Source organism: Citrus clementina, unplaced genomic scaffold (assembly GCF_000493195.1).
Source record: "Citrus clementina cultivar Clemenules unplaced genomic scaffold, Citrus_clementina_v1.0 scaffold_5, whole genome shotgun sequence".
Lineage (NCBI taxonomy): Eukaryota > Viridiplantae > Streptophyta > Magnoliopsida > Sapindales > Rutaceae > Citrus > Citrus x clementina.
The window spans coordinates 30375300-30401481 of NW_006262201.1; the positions used below are offsets into that span (position 1 = coordinate 30375300).

At 37.3% G+C, this 26182-nt stretch overlaps 3 protein-coding genes across 3 annotated transcripts; all 3 read right to left on the reverse strand.

The window, feature by feature from the left end:
- Positions 1–10054: 10054 nt before the first annotated feature.
- Positions 10055–10681, reverse strand: LOC18041455 (protein FAR1-RELATED SEQUENCE 5). Its single transcript, XM_024183763.1, has one exon. The coding sequence runs from the start codon at positions 10679–10681 to the stop codon at positions 10055–10057; it is 627 nt and encodes a 208-aa protein (XP_024039531.1).
- A 59-nt stretch (positions 10682–10740) lies between these two features.
- LOC112098143 (protein FAR1-RELATED SEQUENCE 5-like) lies at positions 10741–11333 on the reverse strand. Its single transcript, XM_024183764.1, has 2 exons — positions 11100–11333; positions 10741–11016 (listed from the first exon to the last, which is right to left on the reverse strand). The coding sequence occupies exons 1-2, from the start codon at positions 11331–11333 to the stop codon at positions 10741–10743; spliced, it is 510 nt and encodes a 169-aa protein (XP_024039532.1).
- A 6929-nt stretch (positions 11334–18262) lies between these two features.
- LOC18041456 (disease resistance protein At4g27190) lies at positions 18263–25535 on the reverse strand. The gene is made up of 4 exons (XM_006432955.2): positions 23139–25535; positions 21973–22062; positions 20856–21299; positions 18263–20479 (listed from the first exon to the last, which is right to left on the reverse strand). The coding sequence occupies exons 1-4, from the start codon at positions 25533–25535 to the stop codon at positions 18263–18265; spliced, it is 5148 nt and encodes a 1715-aa protein (XP_006433018.2).
- Between the last annotated feature and the right edge of the window lie 647 nt (positions 25536–26182).

The following is a 26182-nucleotide window of genomic DNA, read 5'->3' on the forward strand; positions in this document are numbered from 1 at the left end:
CATCCCCAAACACAACCTATTGCTCTATTGGTATACACTAGCAACTGAAGGAGCTGAGTTTACGGTTGGCAATTATTCTTCACTAATATCTGATGCAATTCACTGCTTGCTTTTGGCATCTATATGTGTAGAGAATTGATGGTTTCCTTGCTGGTTTCCTCGCTGTACTTAGCATTACTAGGGGAAACTTTTCACCACAATCACAGAAGCTGTCATTTTCTGTTACTAGAGTGGATGGGGATTGCTATTTACTCTATTATGCATCCATAGATATTGGATTTGGAGGGGGGAGAGCTAGAGTAACCCACGGCTGTTGGATTTGGAGGGAGGAGAGAGAGAGCCGTGTGTTGTGAGGAAGAACAGAGAGAGCGTGAGGAAGAACGTGAGGGAAAGAGCGTGTGCTGTAGTTGAGAGCGTGTGTGTTGCAATTGTCGATTTACAGAGAGAGCGTGAGAAACATTTCCAAAGTTGTTTCCCTTTACTCATTTTTTTTTTATTTCTTGTGGGTCCACACAAATTTAAAAGAAACAAAAATCTAACACGTGAAACAGCAATTCAAAATTGCGTTTCTGTCGTCCTTTTGTCTTCATTGAGTTAGTTTATCATTTTCCTTATAACAACCGAAACACTCCGGAAATCCAATGCATTTAACAAAAGGCACGCGCACACAAGCATGACAATTGATTCACACATGCATATTTAATTAATTAACTAAAACATGGTACTTGAAAAGTCTTTGCGGGTGCCTACAAATTGATATTTAGACTGTTCCACCATTCAACCTGAAATCATCAAGTGAAAGAAACAAGATCATGCATGTTGTTAGATTTTGAAAGGATAGCGAAGATGGCACTAGATTAATCAAATTGTGACACCTCCTTACATAAGAATAACCAAATTGTTCATATTAGAGGACTCTTGTTCCAAAATGTGCTTCAGATCACATAACTTATTTTCTTTTCTTATGATAACCTCCATCCCATTTTCAACCTTTTCTTTCGACAGCCATTCATCATATCCTTCTATTTGGAGAACTTTCATGGTAGGAAATCTCTTGAGGAAATCATCAAGTGATAAAATAGGAGTCCACTCATCAGCAAACTCCACATTAGGACATTTAAAGTTTACATAACTAGTCTTCCGAAAATAGACATTTATTTGATCAATCAGAACAAAAAAAAAAAATTGCAAAATGGATTAGTTGATGTTCTTTCTAACAATTTCACAAAATTAGTATTGTAATTTTTAGAGAGAATTTAACAAAAAATAAAAGAATTAGAAGCTACGGCTAGCTAAAACAATATATTTATCCAAAAAAAAACTACCTTTTAGAAAATAATAACAATACACCTAACATGCAGAAAGTATATATATAAGAATTGAATAATTAATTATAAATTTCATATACGTACCTTTTCTGTCAAGTCATCTCAAACAGAGGCCAAGTATTGTTGAGATCAGAGGATTGATAATAACAAAAGATTGTTGGCAAAAGCGGAATAACAAATCAACAATGAACACAACAAAACCGAAGCAAAGTGTGTCTCTGATCAAAAGATGGAAATAATAAGGAAAGGGTTTGTTGATTTTTAGGAATGAATGCAAAGAGAATGGCCGATGCTAAAAATTATTTCATTAATGGAGAGAGGTAGAGATAATGGACGTAAATAAGGGAAAGGATTTTGCGGATTGCAATGACATCCGCATCAGAAGGATAAAAAATTGAAGTGAGCCTTTTTATTTTTAGTGCATGCTACGCTGTACGCCTAAGGTCCTTTTATTTTAAAATCTCGGAATAAAGATGGATTATTGAGTATACGGGATGAAAAGGTGGTAGCTTTAAATTATGGTTATTTGTTAGCCTAGGGATGATAGACCAAGTATAAATGTTAAATTCAGAACAGAATATTTATGATGTCAGTTGGTACTTGGTACTAAAATCCTGAATACTTGAGTAGTTAAAAGCCAAAATTAAATATTAAAATATACAAAGGAGAACAATGGTTTGCTAAAGGTTTAAGGAGTGAGGTTCCTTTCCGCTCATTGAAGAAAATCTAGGAACAATAATGCCGATTCAACCATGTATAATTTAATGTTAATTAAAGTTAAAGCCATCATATTCGTAAATATGCTTGGATTAAAGCTGTTGTGTTGAATATACATATAATAATCATTGCTCAAGTTTCCGAAATGTGAATCTTTAAATGTCCATTTCTTCACTCTGAGGAGATGTTAACGAGGAAGATGAAGCAATGCTATAACAGTGTTTAATTTCTTGCGACCATTTCACCAAATACTTGGTACGCATAAATGGTCAATCATACTTGTCAAAAAAATTGATGAACATTCACTCCTACAGAAGCAAATCAATGTTTGTAAAAATCATAATTAGCCAAAGAAAGTTCATGTAATGTTTGTAAAAATCATAATTAGCCGATGAAAGTTCATGTATTTTTTTTTCTTTTAAGATTCAAGACAATTCTTCAAAGATGAAATCAGTTTTTATTGATACGTTCAACAAATTCGAAGGCATTCGAACCTTTTGTGGCACGAATTGCTAGTTTTCTACACAATTAATCAAATCAACGACAAAGTACAAAATATGTTATTGCATTTGTTTTGTTATATATGTGTGTTACAAAAATAGAGATAATCGCTATGCCAATAAAATAACAGTAATGATATGCTTACTACCATTAATATTGCCGTTAGTAGTTTGTACACCATTACTACTGGATAAAAAAAAATTTACTACAAAACAAAAGAAAATTAAATGATAATACAAATTGTTTTTGGTCTCTTATAGATTTTGTACTAATTATTATACTAATTATCAATATTCATAAGAAAATAATGTACAACAATGAAGGAACTATACAGAGGTAAAAACATTTTTTTTTTAATTTTTTTAATGAAAGTAAAGATTTATTTTGGTACTTGGAAGGATATACAAAGCAAAAGAGTATATGATAAAGTGCAAAAAACCACACCCTTCATGGTAATATAATGAGTTGAATTATTTTTTAAATCTAGTTAAAAATTTAGCTTAATTGTAAATAAAGTGAAAAGAGCTAGATTGATTGTCAATATCAAAATTTAAAATTTAATTTTGATCACCCATTTAACTAGAAGAGATTAAGAGAGGAAAGAAAACTAAGAGAAGATCTTTGTCCCATGAATAAACTCAAGATGTATCAAACAGATACTTTTGGTGAAGTCAGGGGAGCTGCAAGACTGCTCTTTCCCGCCCCTTTGTAACGAACTTAACTGACCTTTGACTTGGTCAGAATACGTGATGCACGCAATGCAAGCACGTGAGGACCCAAATGAGGAATTCCAAAAGTTGGACACCCCCAAACGCAGCGTTTTGGTTCTGGTCTTGAATATTGATTCATCAACAACAAATATCATTCCAACTTTGGGGGGGGGGGGGGGGGACACCATAAACTATACCTTTTCCATTCATTATATCATAAGAATACAATGATTAACAATATCAAATTTAAGTGACAATCAATAAAAACTGAAGCCAATATATACACAACACTGAAACAATGAAATTGTTATTGTTTGACAAAATAAAAAATTATACAAATTAAACAAACTGAAAAAAGAAAAGAAATTGTGGTGAGCGCGAAGCAGCTGCACTTGGACATTCAAGAGAAAGATAGTTATTTTCCTCCAGAAACAACTACAATTACATAAAAAGGTAACTTTTCATCTCTTTCAATTTCTTATACACACAACTGAAGAGAGATATAGAAAATTAAAGGAAAAAAAATGAGAGAGAGACACATAATAGATTTTGCAGGAGCACAATTGTCCCTCAGTTGTGTATATAAGAAATTGAAAGAGAGAACCCCTTTCTGAATGAAAAGTTCCCTTTATATAGTCATTATAGTGTCTTTGACGAATATCAGACCGACATTTTAGACCTTTGGAAACTCAAGACAACAAAGGCTAATTTAGCCATTTTAAGAAATTATGATTTCGTCCCTTCAATATTATCAATGTAAATTCCATCCGTCGTTCCATTACGGGAAGACCACGCAACCAGAGCATTATACCAATTTTGTATATCCGCGTCAATCTTTATAATAATAATACTAAAAAGTTCCGAAGAGAAAAAGGGGGGATAGGCGGCGGGTCCCTATTGGGCCAGAAGTTACGGACTGTAGAAGCTAAGCCACAGAGCTCCCATTGGAGAGTCGATCACGGCCACCACCGAGCCCAGCGTGGATTTACAAGAGCAGTTGGCCGCACTCGTGCTCGTCAAAAAGTGATAATATTTCAGGGCTGATGCTACAATACCTGCATGTATCTGATACATGCAGGTTTTATGGCCGTTGGATTCATTGTATTAAATCCAACGGCCATAAGTGAATTTAAACAATAAATAATTAAAAAAATATAAAAAATTTGAAACCTATAGAATCGGTCTCAACACACACCAAACCCCCTCAACACACATCAAACCCAGGCATATATATTTGTTGGAAAAAAAAACAAAAGGCTCTCTCACCTCACGCTGGAAATCAATTTCTTCTTCCCTCCCTCCTGACTCACGGTTCACGGCTCACGGCTAGCTCTCCCTCTCCCTCTTCACTCACCCTCACGGCTCCCTCTCCCTCTCCCTCATCATTCACTCTCTCGCTTGCAGTCCCTCACGAGACGCCTCATCAAGGCCACCAACGACGGCGCTATCCGGCGACGACACAAGGAGGTAGATCTCCATTGGCGGCAAGGATCCACAGCTATAGATTCACAACCCACTCAGTTCCCGTCAGCCCATTCTGAGTCATTGTCAGGCCATCTCTGCAGTCCACCTACGGTAATGAGACATGGGTATCATGGGTTTTGCTTGGTATCATTATATTTGTTGATTGAGTGTTTTATTTGATGTGGTAAGAAGAATCATTCGCCTCTCATATTTAAAAATTACAACTTTTACCATGTAAGTTTATTAGTGCGTATTGTTGGGTTATGTAATAATTTACATGGATTTAGAATTCGTGGACAGAGTTTGATGACATTATCAATGTGTATTGACAAGGGACATAAGTTTTAGTGTACACAGTATAATGGTTAAGCGTAAGGCCAATGTCGCAGATGACATTAATATTCAGTTTGAGAAGTTGGATCCTCCAAGGCCGGGCAAGCATTCGTACATATACTGCTTGTAAGAAACTAATTCATTGTTGAATTTTATTCTTGACATTCTGTAGTCATTTCAGTTTAACAGTGCAATAATTTTAATTGACATATAAAGAACTGATATTTGATATTATTTTTCTATCTACAGCAAGATAGAATCCCAAAAGTTAAAGGAAGAAGGTGTGAAGGTGGACGAAACGGTTTGTAGACAACTTTTCTATGTTACAATCTACTAACTAATAGTTTCGTTGATGATTGGCCAAATAATTTTTTTTTTTAGTGTAGGTTAAGGGGCGTATACGTGACAAATGGTTGAAACTCAGCGCGAAAGATAAAGCTGAATTCATCAACAATTATAATGAAAAGGTTGAAATGAACTCGAGATTGGCTAGTGGATTGTTAAGTGAACCGATTCCAACAATGGAGAACAATTCTGATAAGGGTAATCACATATCTCGATGTAGTGTTTTGCGGTTCTCCAACATTGTTTCTTCGTTATCTATTGAACAGCAAGATGATGTGAGAGAAATTGGTTTCGGAAGCTTATTAGGTTTAAAATGTGGGTGACTTAGGCAAGATTTATGTAGATTGTTAGTTAAGCAATGTAACGTAGATAAGCGGTCAATAACAGTCCATGGAATGGAATACAAGCTTACCCCGGAAACTTTTACAAGCGTGATGGGTATTGGTGACGGAGGAACACCGATTGTGCTTGGTGGTGAAGATAGTGAAATTACTGACTTACGAGCCAAGTATTGCTCAGGAAAGAAAGGCATCCCAATAGGTAGTTTAGATGACAAATTAAAGATAAATAGTTGTGCAGATGAAGATTTTTGTATTCTATTTAGTCTATTTGCGATTGGAACTATTTTGTGTCCAACTACAGCTGCATACATCAACCCATCATACCTTTATGCTTTAAAAGACGTGAGTAACATTCGCGGCAAAAATTGGGCCAACTGGTCTTTCAATTTTTTATGGGATAAAGTTTCAAAGTTCAACGAAAATAAAATTTCCTCGATGAACGGATGCGTTATATTTTTAATGGTATGATTTATTTAGTAATTTGTATTCTCGTTAGTTAAAAGATTATGGTATTATTGATCATTATTTTCGTATTAACCAATTTGTTGTTTGTAGCTGTTCTACATGTCATCAACTAAGTTTCAGCTTTCTTCTGTTGCCGAGAATGGATGTCCTCTTAGTGCATGGACTGATAGTGAAATAAAAAGATTCCTCAAGTGGCGACAAAAGTATGGTGACTTTGAGAGCAATGCAGTTTGTTCCCTTCCATAATTGTAAAGTGTTTTGTAGTTATGTTATTAAATTGAATAGATTATTTATGTATATTTGTAGTTAATGCAGGTTCCGATGCGAGAAATCAGTTGCGGCACATCATGTGCTTAAAGTGACGGACAAATTGACGATGGTGACGCCGCAAGGCAGCATCCATTTCATGCTATATTAGCAGTAATGGGTAGAATAGAGGAACATATGAGAAGAAATAATGATTTACTACAAAAAATGGGCTTGAAAATGGATTCTCTTACTGAAAAGGTTGAAACGTTAGAACGAGCATATTTTCGACAAGTAGGAGCGAATGTCACTGATGATAGTCAATCACTATCATCAATCACTTCCTACATATATGGTGCCGAGGCAACTGATGGTCTAATCTTTTCCTCTTCGAATATGGAGATGCACCCACCTATCCCTGCAATTGTCACGCTTTCAGATCTAGTATGGGAAAAGCATACGCCCATCGAAGTTAAAGAACGCAAAGTTGTGTACCTTAGCACATCCACTGATGAAGAGGCTATCCTAAAAGAAAAGTTGGTAGAAGTATTGCAAGATGCGATAAAGCCTAAATTTGTGCCGGAACTTGAAGATGAGGTATACATAGAGTAATAATTTATTAACTTTTGTTTAAACTATATATGATTTAGTCTAATCTTTCTTCTTTCTTTGTGTTGAATAAATATGTAGTCTTCCGCGCAACAAGAGAAGAAATGTCAACAGCCGCAAGATTTTAATCTGTTGTCTTTAGGCCCTACTCAGCCATACAGAAATCGAAAGCGGGGGCGGTACCAATTGTCCCCATATGATCAAGTCTCACATGGTCCAAAGCCAAAATATCGAGCAGACCCTTTTTCGTGAATGAGCCGGTGACCCTCGATCAATTGAAGATGCTCCAGTAGGGATTTGACAAAAGCGCTAGCCTAGAGTAACAATGCCTTCATGCTCACTCATCAAGTTGTTTTCATTTAATATGTTGTCATAGTTATTTGATTTTGTTAATATATCATGTGATTTACATACAGTGAAATAATTATGCGATCAAGTCATGAGGATATCACTCGGCGAGGCTTGTTATCACTTTTGCCCGATGCATCACCAGACGAGGAGGTTTGCTCGTAATTTGACTTTAATGATGAAATTGTAGTTAATAAAACTAATTATAATTGTTCTTGTGTTTAGATTATTTGGATGATAAGTGATTACCTTACACAATGTGAGTCGTGCAAAAGCCACGGACAACCAATCAGTTGGTTCCTACCAACAAGATATATAGTTACTGATCCGTTCCTGTCTTTTTTTTTTTCATATCCTTTTTCTCATCATTAACTACAGTAATTTCAGTTGTATTTTATATGAATTTAATATGATGAATATGTAGCAATTGCTACAATGCCAAATGCACATTTAGATGGTTTCAAGGCTGCCTCCCAATACCGCAAACGTTACATGTATGACCTGCACCGGTGCCATCAGGTAGCGTGTGTGTTTGGTGAAATGGTTTTTCGTTATGATCGATATTATGTATGGTAAACGTGACCCCAAGTTGTTCTTGAATAGATCTTTGTTCCCATGCATGATGGTGGCCACCATTGGTTTATGCTGTTGGTTAAAATTAAAGACAAACAAGCGGAGATCTGGGATCCACTACCGGATGCACGACGGACACAAGATCGAGAAATCTAAGTGAATAGTATTGTAAGCCCAACTAATTTTTGATAAAAAAGATGAGTTTAGTTTTATGTGTATTGTGTTATTAATACATGTGATGTATTTTTGCACTTGAAAATAGTTACACTCGTTGGATGCTATACTTCATGGCGTCGTGGATGCTACATATTCAGTAACTTGGAGTTTCTTGTCATTTGTAGTGATCCATGGGGAAGGAGTTCCACGGCAACCTAACAGTTTTGATTATGGAGTTAACGTCATCAAATTTATGGATACTCCTGGAATCATCACCAACAAATCGTATGTGGTATGCTTCCTTATTTGCCTTATGTGGTTTCTTGGTTGATTTTACTACTGTTGTTGGGCCATTGACATGATGAAAGTGCATGATTATTTCCGCAGCACGACTCACAGAATGTTCAGGCGCAACTTGCGTTACAACTTATAGACTCTTCGTTCAACGAACAATGCGATCAATTATTGGCGTTGGCTAATGCACACTATAGTAACGCTGTAACGTACATAAATGAATCGAAGCTTGCATCAACAATGAAGCCTCGTAATGTGTCCACCAGGAAAGGTCATAAGAACAGTTGCACAAAACGTTGTTTCAGGCGGAAGGGCTGAGATTGTTGTGAATATAGATTATGGTAATTTTTTGCTAACTTCATTCACAACTCTAAACTTTTGCTAAATTTACCTTGTAACTGGCGTTGACGTACGAGTCATGTAAATTGTTTTGATGATCCGAAGCCGTAGAGGGATTAATGGGGCAATTATAATTTTTTCCTTCGTCAACCAGTTGTATTAATTAATACATGTTGAAATGAAGATAATTGCTGTAAATGTTGCTATTATCACTAAGTACGCAAAATATGTTATTACATTGCCATTGTTCACTTCTTACATGATAATATAACTCAATGATTTCCAAAAAGTTCGTTCTGCCCCCTCGGTTCAGATCCAAAAAGTGCATCATTAGCGATCATCATCCATCCTCCAAGTATGTGTACCGTCGTCAACTAAGCATAATATAAATCCGAGTTAGTTAAACAACCTAAGAAAGTTTGCCAGGCAAATTCATATATCATGGGATATCACTTACAAGTTATTATGAGGCCACCAATTATAGTATGTGCTTGCATCGGTTTCATAGGTTATACCAATTGTGTTACTGCTGTCGTAATGGCCGTCAATTGCTTCTGAGATGTCATGCCTCCAAGGACAAGTTGTCTCGAATGTAAAGGTTGGGGAACTTGGCGAGCCTGATTCCATCGAAACAGGTGGTGTCAACACATTATAAGAACAATGCCTTGGCTGATCGTTAGTCGAAACACAACCAGTACCGCCAACGTTGCAATAAAGGTCATTAGGCTGCATGTCCTTTTGGCGGATATAGCGGGCAAGTCCGTTTAGTATGGCCAGACTAAAAACACTTACTGCATTTGCGATTTTTAGCCCCATCATGTTTAACGGTTTTAGAGCTACCTTTACTGTTAACTATAATCGAGTCTTTCAACTTCATACCTGCTTGAAATACACAATTCCTGGCTCATTTAGCTGATTCATCATCGGCAACCATCTGTTCAACGCGAAGCGTCAGCCGTTGAATCTCGTCTAACGCTATCATATAACTTTGTTCATTCTTTGTAGCGAAAAGACAAAGATTCGTACATGCCACTGAAAGCGAGCCAAACTTTATTGTTTCTAACACTTCCTTATCAAGGTGTGACGCTGCAGCGGTCATTTTCATCACTTTACTCACCTTCGCTGATTTAGTTCAGTGACCAAGAATCAATGTTGGTGGTATGCGAACTAGTTGCTTGAACTTTATAACGTGAAATATTTGCCTACATGGAATACCTGCTGATTCTATCATCTTACATGAATAAATAATTGCAACTTCTTTATTATAAAGTATCACTGTCCATTTTTATTCTGGATGCTGAAATTTCGTCAAAATATAGATGTTGGAATTAGCTATCTTGGCACACCCGAGCATAATTAGCGTGGCTTCTCCGAGGATCTCCATCCGAACCCACTTCAATACATTCCTTGTATATATTTCGGATGCATGTTTTTCAATGCTTTGCAGATGTGTTGTAAGAACTAGGGCTGTGTGGTTTGTCTCATACTCATCTTGGACTTCTTTGTGCCGTATGCAATACATTGCATGATGAATTTGTCTAATGAAATCATATAGTTTTAGCTTCTGCTCAACAAAGCGACGCAAGTAAGAATTCAAGTTCTCACACCTTTGTGTGGTTCGCATTCCGGCGAAAAAGGTTCCTTTCAAATAAGCCTCTGTCCATTTTCTACGCTTTGCATACATTTTTTCCACCCAAGGATTTTGTTCCAGTCCCAGATTATAGACAACAGAGAACCAATCTCGATCAAACTCCTCTATGGACATTGCATTCAACATTAACTGCCGAAACTTCAACGTGAACTCATTTCTCTTCACATTTGCTTGTGCATTCCGCTCAAGATTCCAGCAACAGAGTCGATGTACACATCCAGACATAACCGTTTTAATCGCTTTACATAGCTTTATCACCATCTGTTATGACACTTATGGGTTTTTTTTTGTTTCATTGCTGATAAGAAAGTCTGTATCAGCTACACATATGATTTAACAGTTTTGTTAATCAGTATCGCAAATCCAAAAACAGTAGTTCTTTTATGATGATTTACGCCAACGAATGCGACTAAAGGTTTGTTGTATGCATTTTTCTTGTACGTTGCATCAAAAGCTAAAACATCTCCAAATTGTTCATAGTCGTACCGAGCAACAGTGTCGGTCCAGAACAAGTTTCGCAGTCGATTTTCCTCATCAAGTGTATACTCGAAGTACACTCCAGCATCATAATTTGTGCACAGTGATTTGCGTCTATTCTATTCCGCATGTCCTTACCCATATACCCAACATGATGGAACCCTCCTACTTGGTCAGACTTGTAATTCATGAATTGTCACACTTTCACGCCAACTTGTCGCAATGCCTTTGCGTGAGCCAAATCAGCTTCGTTGACAAGTCTATGCGAACGAAGAAATTGTGTCTCGTGCGGTTCAACCAACCGATGAGTGTGGTAAAAAACAAATTTAGTTACCACGTACTTCCCTTTCAACTTATCATAGTTCACGCGAAGTTCCGCTTTGCACCCATTACGAGTAATGCCCCTCAGTTCCCTGATTCTATCTGTTTTCTCCATCCATTTTTTTAGCATGTATCCTTGCCCTGAGCAAACCTATCGCCGACTTGCTACTTCACCACTTTTGCAGTCACGACGGAGTTTATCTGTTGTCACAGAGAATCCAACCGACTTAACATAATTTTTATACCATATGTGGGCATCATTGACAGTATTAAAACAGGATCCGACACCCACTTCAATGAGTTCACTTTTTTTAGCCAAACTGTTGGTCGTATGACCAGATGATATTGTAGCAGATTTGTCCCCAAAATATTCATTGCTTTCGCTAGTTTGTGGGGGTAATGACGTACCTGCACTTGCACAAATTTCCATCCCATTATCATATAATGGGTTATCTTGGGCTCCACTTGTTTTCTGTTCCAATGGCTGGTTATCATTGAGGTCTAACACCCATGCAGAAATGCTTCCCGCGTCTGAAGATGTTGTCATGCTCTCTGGTTATCTTCTCTCAAGACTCTACCATTTCAAGACCATCAAAAGGACCTACTTGAAGACTTAGAAGAGTACTGCGTGGGTTATGTTTGTTTGACATTTAATGTCTTCATTAAATGATGGGGTTTGGTTGGTGCTTGGATTGGTGGATACATCCTTTAAACGGCTAGCCTATTACCTATAAAGGCTAGTCGGTTTCGCATTTGTGCTCTCTGGACATTAAACGGCTAGCCTCTTAAACTCATGCGGCCAGCCTTTATCGATTTGATGTTCAGTGGAGGGGAAACCGCTAACCTCTAAAATTGTAGAGGGTAGCCATTTGTGTATGGGTGCTCATTGGAGGGGAAACGACTAGCCGTTTGTGTATGGGTGCTCATTGGAGGGGAAATGGCTAGCCTCTAAAATTTTAGAGGCTAGCGGTTTGAGTATGGGTGCTCACTGGAGGGGAAACGGGTAGCCTCTAAAATTTAAAAGGCTACCCTTTTTCGCGTTGGGGCTCATTGGTTCAAAAACGGCTAGCCTATAAAATGGTGGAGGCTAGCCATTAGTGTATGAGTGCTAACTGGAGGGGAAACGACTAGCCTCTAAAATTGTGGAGGCTACCCGTTTTTTATTTTGGTGATCACCATTAGTGAAAACGGCTAGCCTGTAAAATTTAGAGGCTAGCCGTTTTTTGTTTTGGTGCTCTCTGGACATTAAACGGCTAGCCTCTAAAAAGAAAAGGCTACCCGTTTTTGCTTTTTGGGCTCTCTGGACATTAAACGGCTAGCCTCTAAAAATAAAAGGCTAGCCGTTTTCGCTTTTGGCGCTCTCTGAACATTAAACGACTAGCCTATAAAAATAAAAGGCTAGCCGTTTTCGCTTACTATAGTTTCTGGAACACGAACGGTCACCATATTATTTTGTAATGGTTAGTCGGGTTCAAAGTAATGAAACCGTTCATCTTCGTCTTCACAAACCAGTTAGCCGCTTCTCACTCTAAAACTCGAATCCTCTCTCCCACGTTCTCAGTCGAAATATCCCATGTTTATAATCAGTTCATACCCATATTCAATCTTAGAAATCATTTCCCACCATTTGCTCTTGCTAAATTTAACCGTCAAAACTGAAAAACCCGAGGTTGTAAACCCTAGGTCCAATTTTTGAATCTTCGGTAAATGTTTACCGAAATTGAACCCACGTATCCCTTTTAAACATCATTATCTTCCATCTAATCGGTTTATTCCTCTTCAAATCGATGAAAAATCATAATGTCAACTTCATGGCCACGTAGAGCGAAAGACAAAGGGAAAGAGCCAATTCCACCACCCAAACGGACACGGAAGGACGGGGGCCCTGTAGAACAACCTGATTTCGAATCAAGACACTTCCCAGACAAGTGTTTGGCCACCCGTTTTCGCCAAAGATTCATGACCCGTAAGGTACTTGATACATTCTATATTGTGCCTGATTGGCTTCGTAGTCTTAGTATTAACAATGGAAATTTGTTGCAATTGTTGGAGGAAGTTGGTTGGATTAATGCCCTTACGATTAATGAGAATGTATATCCTGACTTGGTGAAAGTTTTTTACTCGAATATGGATACTTCCACGGAGAAAGAGAATCGAGTAATCACCAACGTTGGAAGAGTTTTGATTGAATTTGATGGTACTGAATTGAACTCTATCCTACAAACCTCCGAAGATGGGTTAGAAATATATTCTGCTTGGAAAGTTCCTACGATTGATAACTTTTTTCATGTTGATGCCGTTAGAAACATTTGTAGTGCATTGATCTTTCTGATGAGGTCTGTACAATTCATTTCCGTGCTCAATGTCTATGCCTTCAATCGCGTATTTTACATCGTATAATTCAGAATATTGTCCTTCCTCGGTCGGGCCACTTAGATGATGTTACCCACATGGATGTTGCTTTGATTGATTCTATCCCCAGGTATCGTCCGGTTAGCCTCGGATACACTATTATACGTACCATGCTTTCCATACCTATCTTGATCAGTCGTGCTCTTCCATATGAAAATTTCATCACGCATATCCTTAAATACTTTTGGGTGCCCATAAACGAACCGTCTTGTAAACCCTGTAGGAGTATAGAAGATGAGGTTGTGTATGCCTTAGGATTTGAGTGGCGTAATGGAGCATGGGTGAAGTATACTGAAGCTAAGTACACAATGCTTGCTCCGAGTGATGATCGTCCTTTGAATTCTGTGGTTCCTGCTGATCAGCTGCCTAATTTTTCACTTCCTTTCTGGGGTCAACATAGACGTGAGGACCCTCCTACCTGTGAACCTTATCATGATGCTTCTGCATCTGCTATACCACCTGCAGATCCACATGACTTCGGCGAAGTTACTCTTCAACAACTTATGGACGAGGTGAGGACACTTTCTGTACAGCAGACTAGCTTTCAGCATCACGTTCTGGAGGAGCACCGGTATCTCTCAGAGCAGCATCAGCAGCTCCTCCACGGACAACACCTCATGTTCGAGCACTTTGGTATTCCTTATCCGTTTCCACCTCCACCACCACCATCCCCGCCGCCTCAGTAGTTTTCATTTCTTTATGCCATTATGTATGTTTGGATGTTAGTTTTATGTTCGGATGGTTGTTTTATATGTTCGGAAGTTTGTTTGACAAGTTTGAAAGTTTGTTTTATTTGTTTGGATGGTTGTTTTACGTGTTCGGATGGTTGTTTTACGTGTTCGGATATGGATTTAAAGAGTTCACAAGTTTGTTTTACATGTTCGGAAGTTTATTTTATATGTTCGGATGGCTACTGCTTATTGTAGCAATAGTAGCAGCTGCTGGGTGCTTATGACAGCAACTTCTGTTGTTGTTGCTGTCGTAAGACAGCAGCTGCTAGCAGCTAGCAGCAGCAGCAAGAATGAATGCAATTGTTTTTGCTCTTGTAGCTGCTTATGCGGCAACAGTTGCTGTTGGAATGCCAGCAGCTGGTAATATATGCACCTCGATTTCTTTAATTGAGTGTATTATATTTTTTCTTTTGGCATTCGCTTTAAGTGATTAAATTAGTTGCAACTTGTTACGAGTAATTTTGATGCGTTTATTAATTAGATCATGTTTGAATTATTTTAAAATTGTCACAACATTAAATCGAGCGCGATTAAGAACTCGGGTAGTCAGATTTTATTTTCGTCACGGGTTCGGTATTAGCTTAATTTGTATTAAGCTTAAGTGAGAAGGGAAAAAAAAGGGGCCGGCTCTATAAATTGTGAGAGAGAGGGGGGAAGGAGAGAGAGAGAGAGAGGAAGAAGTTGACCGGGTTTGACCCGACCCGGATCTGACCCGCGACCTTGACCCGGTCAGATCTCGCTATTCCGGCCACCTCACCAGCCGAGCAACGTACCGATATGAAGCTTGAAAGCCGGCCGTCATACCCCAGCCGTCCTCGTCTCCGGAAAACGGCCAGAATGCCGGCAATTTAGTTTGAAAAAACCTGCTGCTCAACCCGTTTTTGTCGCCGTCAATCTCGCCAGATTTTAGCCATTCCACCGCCTGGATCTTGTTCCTCAACTCACGCTCATCACTTTCCGACCTACCACGACCATCGCAGACACCATCTTGGCCGCTAACGACCACCGGGAAATGCACGGATTTTGGAGCTTCAATTCGCCACCGTTGCCGCGCGTGAGTTGTCAACGACGGCACCGTTGGACTCACCGAGGTCTGAACTATCAGACCTGAGCTTTCCGTCGTCGTTGACTGAATTCCAGTCATCGTTGACCGGTAGGGGCAATTCGATAATTTCACAAAAACTTAGGGGTAAGTTTGTAATTTACGAAAATGGTCGATAATTTGGTAATTTTAGATTAGGGTAGTGAGGTAAGTTGAGATTTAGAGGGTAATTTAGTGATTCAAGTTATTAAGGGCATTTTGGTAATTTTACACTCCAAGGGCAATTTTCTAAATTATGACATTGTGCTTATTTTTGTGATCTGAATTGTGGACAATTTGGTAATTGAAGATTCTGAAGATAATTTGGTAAATATTGATGTCGGGGACATTTTGGTAATTTTGGCACACAAGGGTATTTTGGTAATTTCATGCATACGGGAATAGTTGATTATAAATGAATATTTGGTTTTGAGCTCTATTGCATAAAATTAGTTGTATTTCATGTTTACATAAAATGATTTTGTTGTTTACTTGATTAGGAGGACCCGCGAGCGAGAATCAACCTGTGAATGTTTGTGATACCAAGTCTGGACACCGTCACTGTGGGTGGAATATAAAAAATTTATTTTCATTATATATTCTGATTTTATGATACAGTACAACATGTTTTGATGAATAAGTATATAATGTTCTGATTTAAAATTTTTTAGAAATGGATTTTATTCTACGTGCTGATATTTATCATTATTAAAAATGAATTTGATTGATGATTTTATTATCGTTTTTGAGTAAATGCATGGTAATACTTTTAAAGAGAATAAAGTGGATTTGAAGTATGTAAGGTGGAAATAAAATGAGATTTCATATGTGATTATATGTTTATGTACATGTGTATTAAAGGTTGTTTGGAAAATCATTAGACAGTACCCTTCCCCTTCAGATACAGTAATATAAATGATATGAGATGAATACAATGATACAGATGATATGAGATGAGAGGCCTTTGGGGTCTGTCTGAACATACATAGAGGCTTTGGGTCGTATGTTGGGCGCTTTTGCCTTTTGGGGGTATATGCATGCAGTATGATGATTATAGAGATACAGATATTGAGATACAGATGATACAAATGTGATTTAGGCATTTGGGGTCCGTCTGAGTACACACAGAGGCTTTGGGCCATGTACTTGGGTGTCTTGTCTTTTGGGAACCAGATTATTCGTGCACAGATATGATGAGATATATGAGATATGAGATGGCATTTCCCCGTCTATCCGTTGTAGCTCCGGGGCATGATGGTTCCCTGATTGCCCGTCCATCGAGGTCCGGATATGATGAGATTATTCCCCTGGGTGCTTGTTTGGTGATAGTTATCAATATTTCAGTATTTGATATTACAAGTGTTATGATTTCATTGATTTTATGCGGATTTATGTGACATTGTTGTTCAAGTACATGGTTTGAATTAATAAGTTTTATTTAAGTTCTTATGATATTTTGATGAGATTGTTTAGAAAAAGATTAAATTATTTTTTTTTTAAATTGTTTATTTTTAAAAACTACTATCCATTCACTGAGCTCATTTAGTTTTTATACTCACTCTATTTTTATTATATCTCCCCCCCCCCCCCCAAACAAGAGATTTGAAGGTACATTAGTCAACCCAGTAACAATAGTTATTTAGATATTGTGGCCACGTGATGGTGCTAGAAGTCGTAAATTTCTTTTATATTCGGGATATCGCGAATTGTATTATTTGTTATATTTTGTAATTAAGGAAAACCATTGTATTTTAATATTAGAATGATGTGGGTGATATTTGGTATGTTGATTTGAGAAGTTGGTTATGGAGGATGGTTGGATATTGAATTATTTTGGGAGTGTTATTTTGTAAATTGCAAGTTTGAGGTTGTTATACTTATAGGGGAGACTCTGCCGAATTTTTGGTAAAATTTTTAAATATTAGATTTATTATCGATTTGATTAGACGAGTTTAGATAGACTAGTCCTGGGGGTGCGGGATGGGTAGTTTCAAAACACAAGTGACTACAACAATTTTGGGTAGAAAAAAGTTAAAAAAAAAAAAAGAAAAAAGAAAATTACAAGAGTCGGTACAAAACAGAACAAAACAGAGACAACAGCAGGACAATTAGATAGGGAGCAGAGCAATTCTAAATAACAAGCTGGAGATCAAAGGATGCCAAGTGCTGTTGAGATTAAAAGATTGAAAGTTCAAGAGAGTTTATCGCAAAAACTGCGAAACAAACTGCGCAATAGTGAGCACAATAATTCTTTTGCAAGTAACATCATAGATGAGAAATTATCCAGTTCAAGATCTTGGACTCTCTTAAATGTCCAAAAAACTTGTTACAACATATGGTGTATGAGTGTGGCGTAATAGTTAAATAATAATGTTAAAATTATAACAATGTTAAATAATAATGTTCGCATTTAATGGCTAGTTTCATCATTATAACAACCAAAACACTATTGCATTCCAATGCATTTTAACTCAAGGCACGCACGCACGAGCATGATTACTGATTCACACATGCATCTTTAATTAATTAACTAAAATTTGGTACTTGAAAAGTCTTTGGGAGTGCCTACAAATTGAAATTTGGTACGACAATTAACGCTAAGAAATGAATCTGGCTACGGCATATCCTGCAACGACATGGATAAAGGACTGTTCCACCATTCAACCTGAAATCATCAAGTGAAAGAAACAAGATCATGAGCGTTGTTTTTTTATATTGTAAAAAGCCGACTCGAAGTAATAATAATAATAATTAATAGACCTTACCATTGGTTATCACATTATTGTCCAGTGCATCTTCCACCCCATTCCCTGCATATAGTTAACCAAGCTGAGGACCAACCACACGGCCACACCAGTATGTCTCGAGAATCTTTACTGACTTCTCATGGATCTTGTTGTTGTCATGACTTCGTAGATTTTCTATCTTTTCTAATCCCTCAGCCTCTTCAACCAACTGGGCATACTGATTAACATCTCCAATGGCTGTGTCCATATTCTTTTCAGCTTCCCCGACCTTCAAAATGTTCTCTAATCCTTGTAAGCAAACAGTGACGATCTTTGGATCAGCGCAAAGAAGGAGATCACACAATGGTTTTATACACCCCTCTCTCACGAGGTACTTGATTTGCTCATGAGTGTCAACCTTGGTGGCATTTGAAATTGCCCGTGCGGCCCACTCCTTTATATCAAATTCAGCATTTTGAAGCAGATTGACAAGGGGACCAATAAAACCAGCATCAATTACCGCCTGAATCTGTTCCTTGTTTCCAGCTGTGATATTTGAAATAATCCCGCATGCAAACTTCTTAATGCTCTTTTCATGATCATGGATCAACAGGCCCAAAAGGTACGGCAGTGCACCACAGTTAATTATACACTGAGTCTGGAAATCATCTCCCCTCACAATATTTGTAACAGTCTGCAGGGCAGCAGTAAGCACTGAGGGTGATGGATGACCAAGGAGCTCAACAAGTCGTGGACAGACACCTGCCTCAATCACAGCTTGAATTTTGTCATTCTTACGATCACTAGAAAGACAGAAGAGTGCCCGGCAAGCATCAGTCAAGACCTGTTCATCATTTGAATGAACAAGCTGCGCAAGCGCCGGAAGAGCTGGTCTCACCTGTTCAAATATTGGTCGTGGATTGCCGCTGCATAAATTAGACAACGTCCGTGTGGCTCTTCTCTTCATTGAAAGGTTTGCATGGTTATTTAACAGTGTTAACAATGGAATTAGAGCTTCTTCACTAAGCACAAGATCACGGAATCTAGGCGAGTCAATAGCAACATTTCCCAATGCCGAAGCAGCCTTCTCCCGGATATTATCTCTTGGAGAAGCAAGTAGTTTCACAAATATTGGAACAGCACCGTGGTCAATCACCACCTTAGTGTCCTCCGAAGTTCCATAAGCAATGTTTGTAAGAACCCAAGCAGCCTCATACTGAATTTGCGGATAGTCATCCCTCATAAGAAACTCAACAAAGCGCGGGACAACGCCAGATTTTATGACTTCCTCAATTGGTAGACTCCTCTCATTTGAAAGCAGTTTTCGGAACTGAGTAGTTGCTTCCAGCTGCAAGTTGTTGTCATCTGACCAAACGCCAGCAACCATCGCGGGCAAAATTTCCAACCTAGTTTGGAGATTGAGATTGGGGCCAGGAGCGAAAGAAAGAAATTGCTGGGATGGAGGAGCTTCACGTCGCTTCTTGAGGAAGCTTTCCTCATTAAGATTTACCTGTTCTATGGTTGTATTTAAGCCCTCCTTCCAAGCCCAACATGCTTCATCCCACATATTTAGCTGCACTTTGTGTAACACGGGTGTGCTTAATTCTCCTCTAGAGAAAATTTTCATATTGGTGCAATCATCCACCAGTAATCTTTCCAAAGATGGGAAGTTCAAGGCACGACTGCCAGAGTAGAAGCTTCTCAGACTTTTTAAATTTAAAAGCTTCAACTCTTTCAATTCGCTGAAAGCAATATCCTCATCTTTCGCTGCATCATGATCATCGTCATCATCTGCCAATACTATTTCTGTTATCATAACACATGATTCTATCTTCATTTCTCTGAGTCGCACCAGAGTCTTTGCAATTGAGGATGTTAGTACGTTTTTCAATCCGTCGCAATACGATATCTTCAAAGTTATAAGATTCTGAAAGGATGTCGAGGATGGCACTAGATTGATCAAACGGTGACACTTCGTTACATGTAGAATAACCAAATTGTTCATAATAGAGGAGGACTCTTGGCTCAAGATGTACTTCAGATCATAACACTTGAACGCTTTTCTTATGATTACCTCCATCCCATTTTCAGCCTTTTCTTTTGGCAAACAATCATTATTTCCTTCTATTTGGAGAACTTTCAGGGTGTGAAATCTCTGGAGGAAATCATCAAGCGATAAAATAGTAGTCAACTCATCAACAAACACAACATCAAGGCATTTAAGTTTGCACAGCAAGTCTTCTGAAAATATAAATTTATTTGTTATTATATACTTTGCATCTACTATCAACTCTTCCAAATTGGGAAACACCTGCGTGATCAATCAGAACAAACAAAGAAAATGCAAAATGGATAAGTTTATATCCTTTCTAACAATTTCACAAAATTAGTACGGTGCTTTTTGGAGGAAATTTAACAAAATAGAAAAGAATTAGAAGCTACCACTAGCTAATACAATATGTCCATCTGATAAATTTTAACCTTTTAGAAAATAATAATAATACACCCAACATGCAGAAAGTATATACAAGAATTGAAAAATTAATTTTAAATTTCACGTACCTATCTAATACGATATGTTTATCCAATAAATATTAACCTTTTGGAAAATAGTAATAATAATACACCTAACATGCAGAAAGTATATATAAGAGTTGAAAAATTAATTTTAAATTTCATGTGCGTACCTTTTTTGTCAAGTCATGAGTAGTTCTTTTAAATCTCACCATGAACTCAGGACACCGAGATATCCATAATTCTTTCAAGGATGGAAATTCAAGCATATGTACATCTCCTGTGCTGAAGCTTGTGAGTTTTTCAAGATCATACATCTTCAGATATTGTAACTGAGGAAACATTACAATATTATTCTTCCTTTCTTCTTCTTGGTTGTCCATGACTATTAACTCTTCCAAGACATGACATTTTTCTATCTCAATGTATTGGAGTCGAACAAAGATGTTATCGCTAACCGTAGAAGATGAAAATAGACATCTTAAATTCATACAGTTGTACAGGGTCAAGTGCGTTAAATTCTCAATACCACAAGTCATGGCTGCAACTTGGTTTTGCCAAATTCTCTCAATATTTATTGAACGCACCGCCAACTTCTCCAACTTTGGTAACGCAACCTGGTCGATCAAAAAATTAACTTCTTGCTTGATGGACAAATCAATAAAATTCATCTCTTTGTCATGTTACAGTTCTCTTCAGTCTTTCATACAAACAAGCATCAATCGAATTTTCCAAATTATTCCTCACTAATTTGATAGGTACTCTAAAGATGTATATTCAAGAAAATGTGAAGTCGTAAATGCTAATCAGTTTATCAGTCAAAATACATTTTCATTATTAGGAATTACAATATCAACAATGCTATATTGACAAAAAATTGAGTTACAAAATTTTCACAAAAACAAAAAAAGATTGTCAATATCTGGGTAGTTATCAATCAACTTGTTTCTTGTCAAGACATTTTAGTATTTTCATGCTTTTGTCAAAATTTAAAAACCCACTTTTTTGGGTCAAAATAACATTTTCCTTACAACATATTTGGTATTCCCTAATACATATGTTTATTATTATTATTATTATTATTATTATTATCATTATCAATTCATTTAGTTTGTCAAGAGTACCAATTATTTTCTCTGAGAATGCATTTGTTACACCTACAACAGTTGATATTAAAAATCATATAATTATTAATTACGCTTGCCATATCTGCAAAAAAACAAGAATATCGAAGGATGAAAAAGCAAAAATCAGAGAATTAAAAAGGCCATTGGGTTATTAGTAACCAACCTTCTTAATGAAAAGTGTATTAGAAATATTAACATTGTCCTCCAAAATGATTTCATTCGACTGCATATCATTTGCTGATTCCTCCTGTCTCTGTCAACATTGAAGGCGTCTTGATTTTAGAGTATAAATTTAATTGTGAGCACAATCTTTAAAACAACGTGACACGAGGCCTTTAAAAATTAGTACAACTTAATTTGGTACTAGATCGAAATTCGATATTTTGGATTGCATGTTTGAGATTTCGTTAGAAAACAAAATAATAATAACAGAGTTAATATAAAAAAATTAAACTTGTTACCTATTTAGATTAGATAAACAATGAATATTCTCTTAATATGATTATTCTAAGAGTACGGAAAATATAAGACAATTAATTAATTTTATATATATATATATATATATATATTTGTGGTTTTATCCTGAAGCTAAAAGATTTAAATATTAATTTAGTTGTCAACATTAAAGACTTAGCAAAATTGGTTACTTTGGAAATGAGCATGAACATAACATTTGATGATTTTTTAAAATTAACTTTGATGCACAAGAAACTTCTATTTTTATTGTAACTTATAATATGACAAAATGATGTCATAATTTTTATAAATATGATGCTACATAGTAGTTTTCTGGTCTAAGATCTTAAAGTGTGGGAAAAAAAAAATTTAAAATCGCGGGGTTTTAAAGGCTTACAACTTGAAATGCTTAAACCGCACGATTTATGCATTTTCTCGGACGTTCCCGCACTTTAAAATTCCGGATTGAAACATTTCTATGATGCTACATACATGTTTTATGATATTTGGATACGATTTAAGGTCTGAAAATGGTTTAAATTCAAGGGTTAGATCAATTAAGCTAGGAAAGAATGACCAAAGTTTTAATTTAAAATAAAATTACCGATCTAAATTTGAGAACTCTACACATAGAATAAAGAACAATTACGATTTTATTTGAGCTTCTTTATTAAAGGTTTATTTTATGTCATCCAAGTCTGATGTCAACAAGATTTTGTTGTTGGGGAATAGTAAAAAGTTATTAAGCTATTAGAAGTAAATTTTATGATTACAGTAAAAAAGTACTTGATGTTATTATTATATTATTTTGAATATTAGATCCCAAGTGAAAATTTCCTTCATACCAATTATTTCAATTAGGAATGATCATACCTTTGACTCTGCCGGCGGATTGAGGGCGTCGCTGCAACCATGGATCCTGAGAAACTTGAGTTCTGAAGAACCCACTTTGGCTAATTCATTAGCAAAATAATTGACATCTTGCTCTCGCAATTCACGTAATTCAAGGTCTTCAATTCCCTGCAGTTGCACGATCAGCCAATCCTTCAAGCAAATCTTATTGTTCAGCCTGAGTCTGAATTCTCTACGCCAAATGTTGGTGCTCTCCCAATACCAATCTCCAATACGTATTCTGTACTTTTCCAGCTTCTCCAAGAACAAGCCTCTGGGCAGAGTGTTGACATCATGGATGTCTAATTCTAAAGAGGTCAAGTTAGGCAAATGCTTCAACTCCTCAACGCCAGCATTCTTAACCCCTTCCACCTCCACCTCCCATTTTTGAAAGCTTCTACAACTTATGTATAGTTCTTCTAAATGGGATAAATTTGATAAAACATTTGGTGGGATAACTTCTAGTTTCCTACATTCTCTCAAATCAAGCAAGGTTAGCCAAGTCAATTGACCTACTTCTGTTGGCAGCTGCTTAATGTCAGAACCTCTTAAACAAAGGATTTCTAGTTTCTTCAAGCCTCCTATGACACTTATATCTACCAATTTGCAATAACACAAACTCAGTGCTCGAAGGTTTAACAGAAAACCAAGTGTTGAAGGCAGTGACAGTAGATTCATGTAAGTCAAGTTTATAACTCTGACCTGTATCATCCCCTTGAAAAAATTGTTTGGAATGGTTAATGATGAAGATTCCTTATCCGCACATATAAAAAGAAGTTTGAGTTGAGGACATTCCACCACTTCAGGAAGCACATTAGTCTTGATATCTTGTAAGACGATCGAAGTGTAACGCTTTACTGCACTTTCGTCTGACCACACCCTGAAACCATCAACCTGCTCATTTGTCGCTGTCAACGCAATTTTCTCTGTAGATGCAATTGATATGGCAACATCGCGAACAACATCATGCATGGAAAAGAACTCTTCACTCTTGCTTATATGGTCTAGCAACATACAAGAAGCTTTGAGTTTGTGCACCAACGTCCGCACTCGAGCTCGTGCTACTTCCATCTTATTGACACCTTGAAATAAACCCAATCCCATACCACACATTAACAAGGCATCAATGGATGATATGGCTGTATATCCTATTAGCAAAAATATGTTCTTGAGCTCCTCCCCTGCTAATTTGTTGTAACTCAACTCTATAGCTTTACACGCAGTTGGCTGTATGTCTTTGAAGTTCGTTGCGTATGGCCTTCTTAGTTGTTCCAACGCATCCTTCCATTCAAATAATCTCTTGTTCCTTAATGCCCTCGCTATCGTCACAACAGAAACAGGCAAACCTGCACATTCCTTTGCCACATCCCTTGCCACCGATTGGAATTCACTACCCTCAATATAATCACCTGCCATCTTCTTGAATAGATTCCAAGCTTCTTCTTCGTTTAAAACACCAATTGAGAAATTTGATCGAGAATCCATCTTCCCAGACAATAGATCTAGACTTCTGGCCGTCAACAGTACTTTACAACCTTTATGACCATCTCCATGAGGAATTCCGACAACCCGCAAATTAAGATTTTCCCAAATGTTGTCTAAAATTATCAGGATCTTCTTCTCTGCTTTTATACGTTTAAATAAGCTGTTTGCCCTTCCTGATTCACTTTCCTCATGAAACTTCAGGCCTAATTTATCTGCTATTTCTCCTTGAATCTTTCGTATGTCTTGATTCTGGGACACCTCAACAAAAACCACCAGATCAAAGAGTTTGTCACTCTTGACTTTCCTAGCAATTTCTTCCGCCAGCATCGTCTTTCCGATGCCACCCATCCCATAAATCCCAAGCATGTCGACATCAGGATCTTCTAGTGCACTGAGTATATTCCTCAAAGTGAACATTCTTGATTCAAAGGGCTCGTAGTCTTTGTTAGAGATAAGCCGTATATCCTCTGGAGCAGTACAGTAGGAAATTCTATCAAATCTTCGAGCATCTCGGACATTGACAACAGCCTCCTTCTGCCTCTCTGCTTCCTTGCTAAGTCGACGGCGGGTCTGCAAATCAGGACATAACCCCTTGAAACAACGCTTATTTGCAGTGGCTTCGTCTTTTGTAAAATTATCTGCCGCTTCAATGACATTGTTGGCCCTTGCAAGCCAATTCACAACGTTCTCTTCAATCTCTTCTCCTTTTCTTTTAGCCTCATCAACCTGGTGCTGTGTACGCACCCTCTCAGACTTCAGATTGTCAACTTCAGTCTTGAGATTCTGTAAGTTACTGGTGTACTTACTCTTGCGCCAATAGCAAATTCGGCGATATGCGGGAGGAGCCACGCGCTTTACAACTTCTACAACAATAGTAAGAATGATTTCAGCCATCTTCTGTCCTTTTCCTCTCTCTTTCTTTTTGTGAATTTTTGAAAAATAATTGACCCAGTTATGAAGCAAACTAAGTGATTAAACACAAGTGACTACAACAAGATGGGGCAGAGTAAGAAGACAATAGAAAGAGTAGAGACAGAATAAAACAGAGACTAGACAAAGAACAAAGCAAAACCAGGTAACAAGACTGAAGATTACAACAAACAGAGGCCAAATTCGAAAGAGTTGATGGCAAAAGCTGAATACAAAAACAACAACGAACACAATAAACAGAAGCAAAGTGTGTTTCTGATCAAAGGATGAAAATACTAAGGAAGGGTTTGTTTTGTTGTCTGGAAATGAATGCAAAGAAAGACTGATATTAAAAAATGATCTCAATAATGGAGGAGTGACTCAACTCTGAAAAACAAAGTTTTGTTGTATTCTTTTTAACTTTTTGTTGTGGTAGAGAACGGAGATTAAGGATGAGATTAAAAACTAAAAGTGACCCCTCTGTCTTTTGGAATTAATTAATCATCTTAGTTTTATGGCCCGTGTTTAGGGAATGAAATAGGGTGACCAAGATAAAGGTGTTTACTCATACATTATCGTGCTCTCCTCAAAGTAAAAGTGAGCAAATGGTTGAGCAGATCATCTCGACCAGG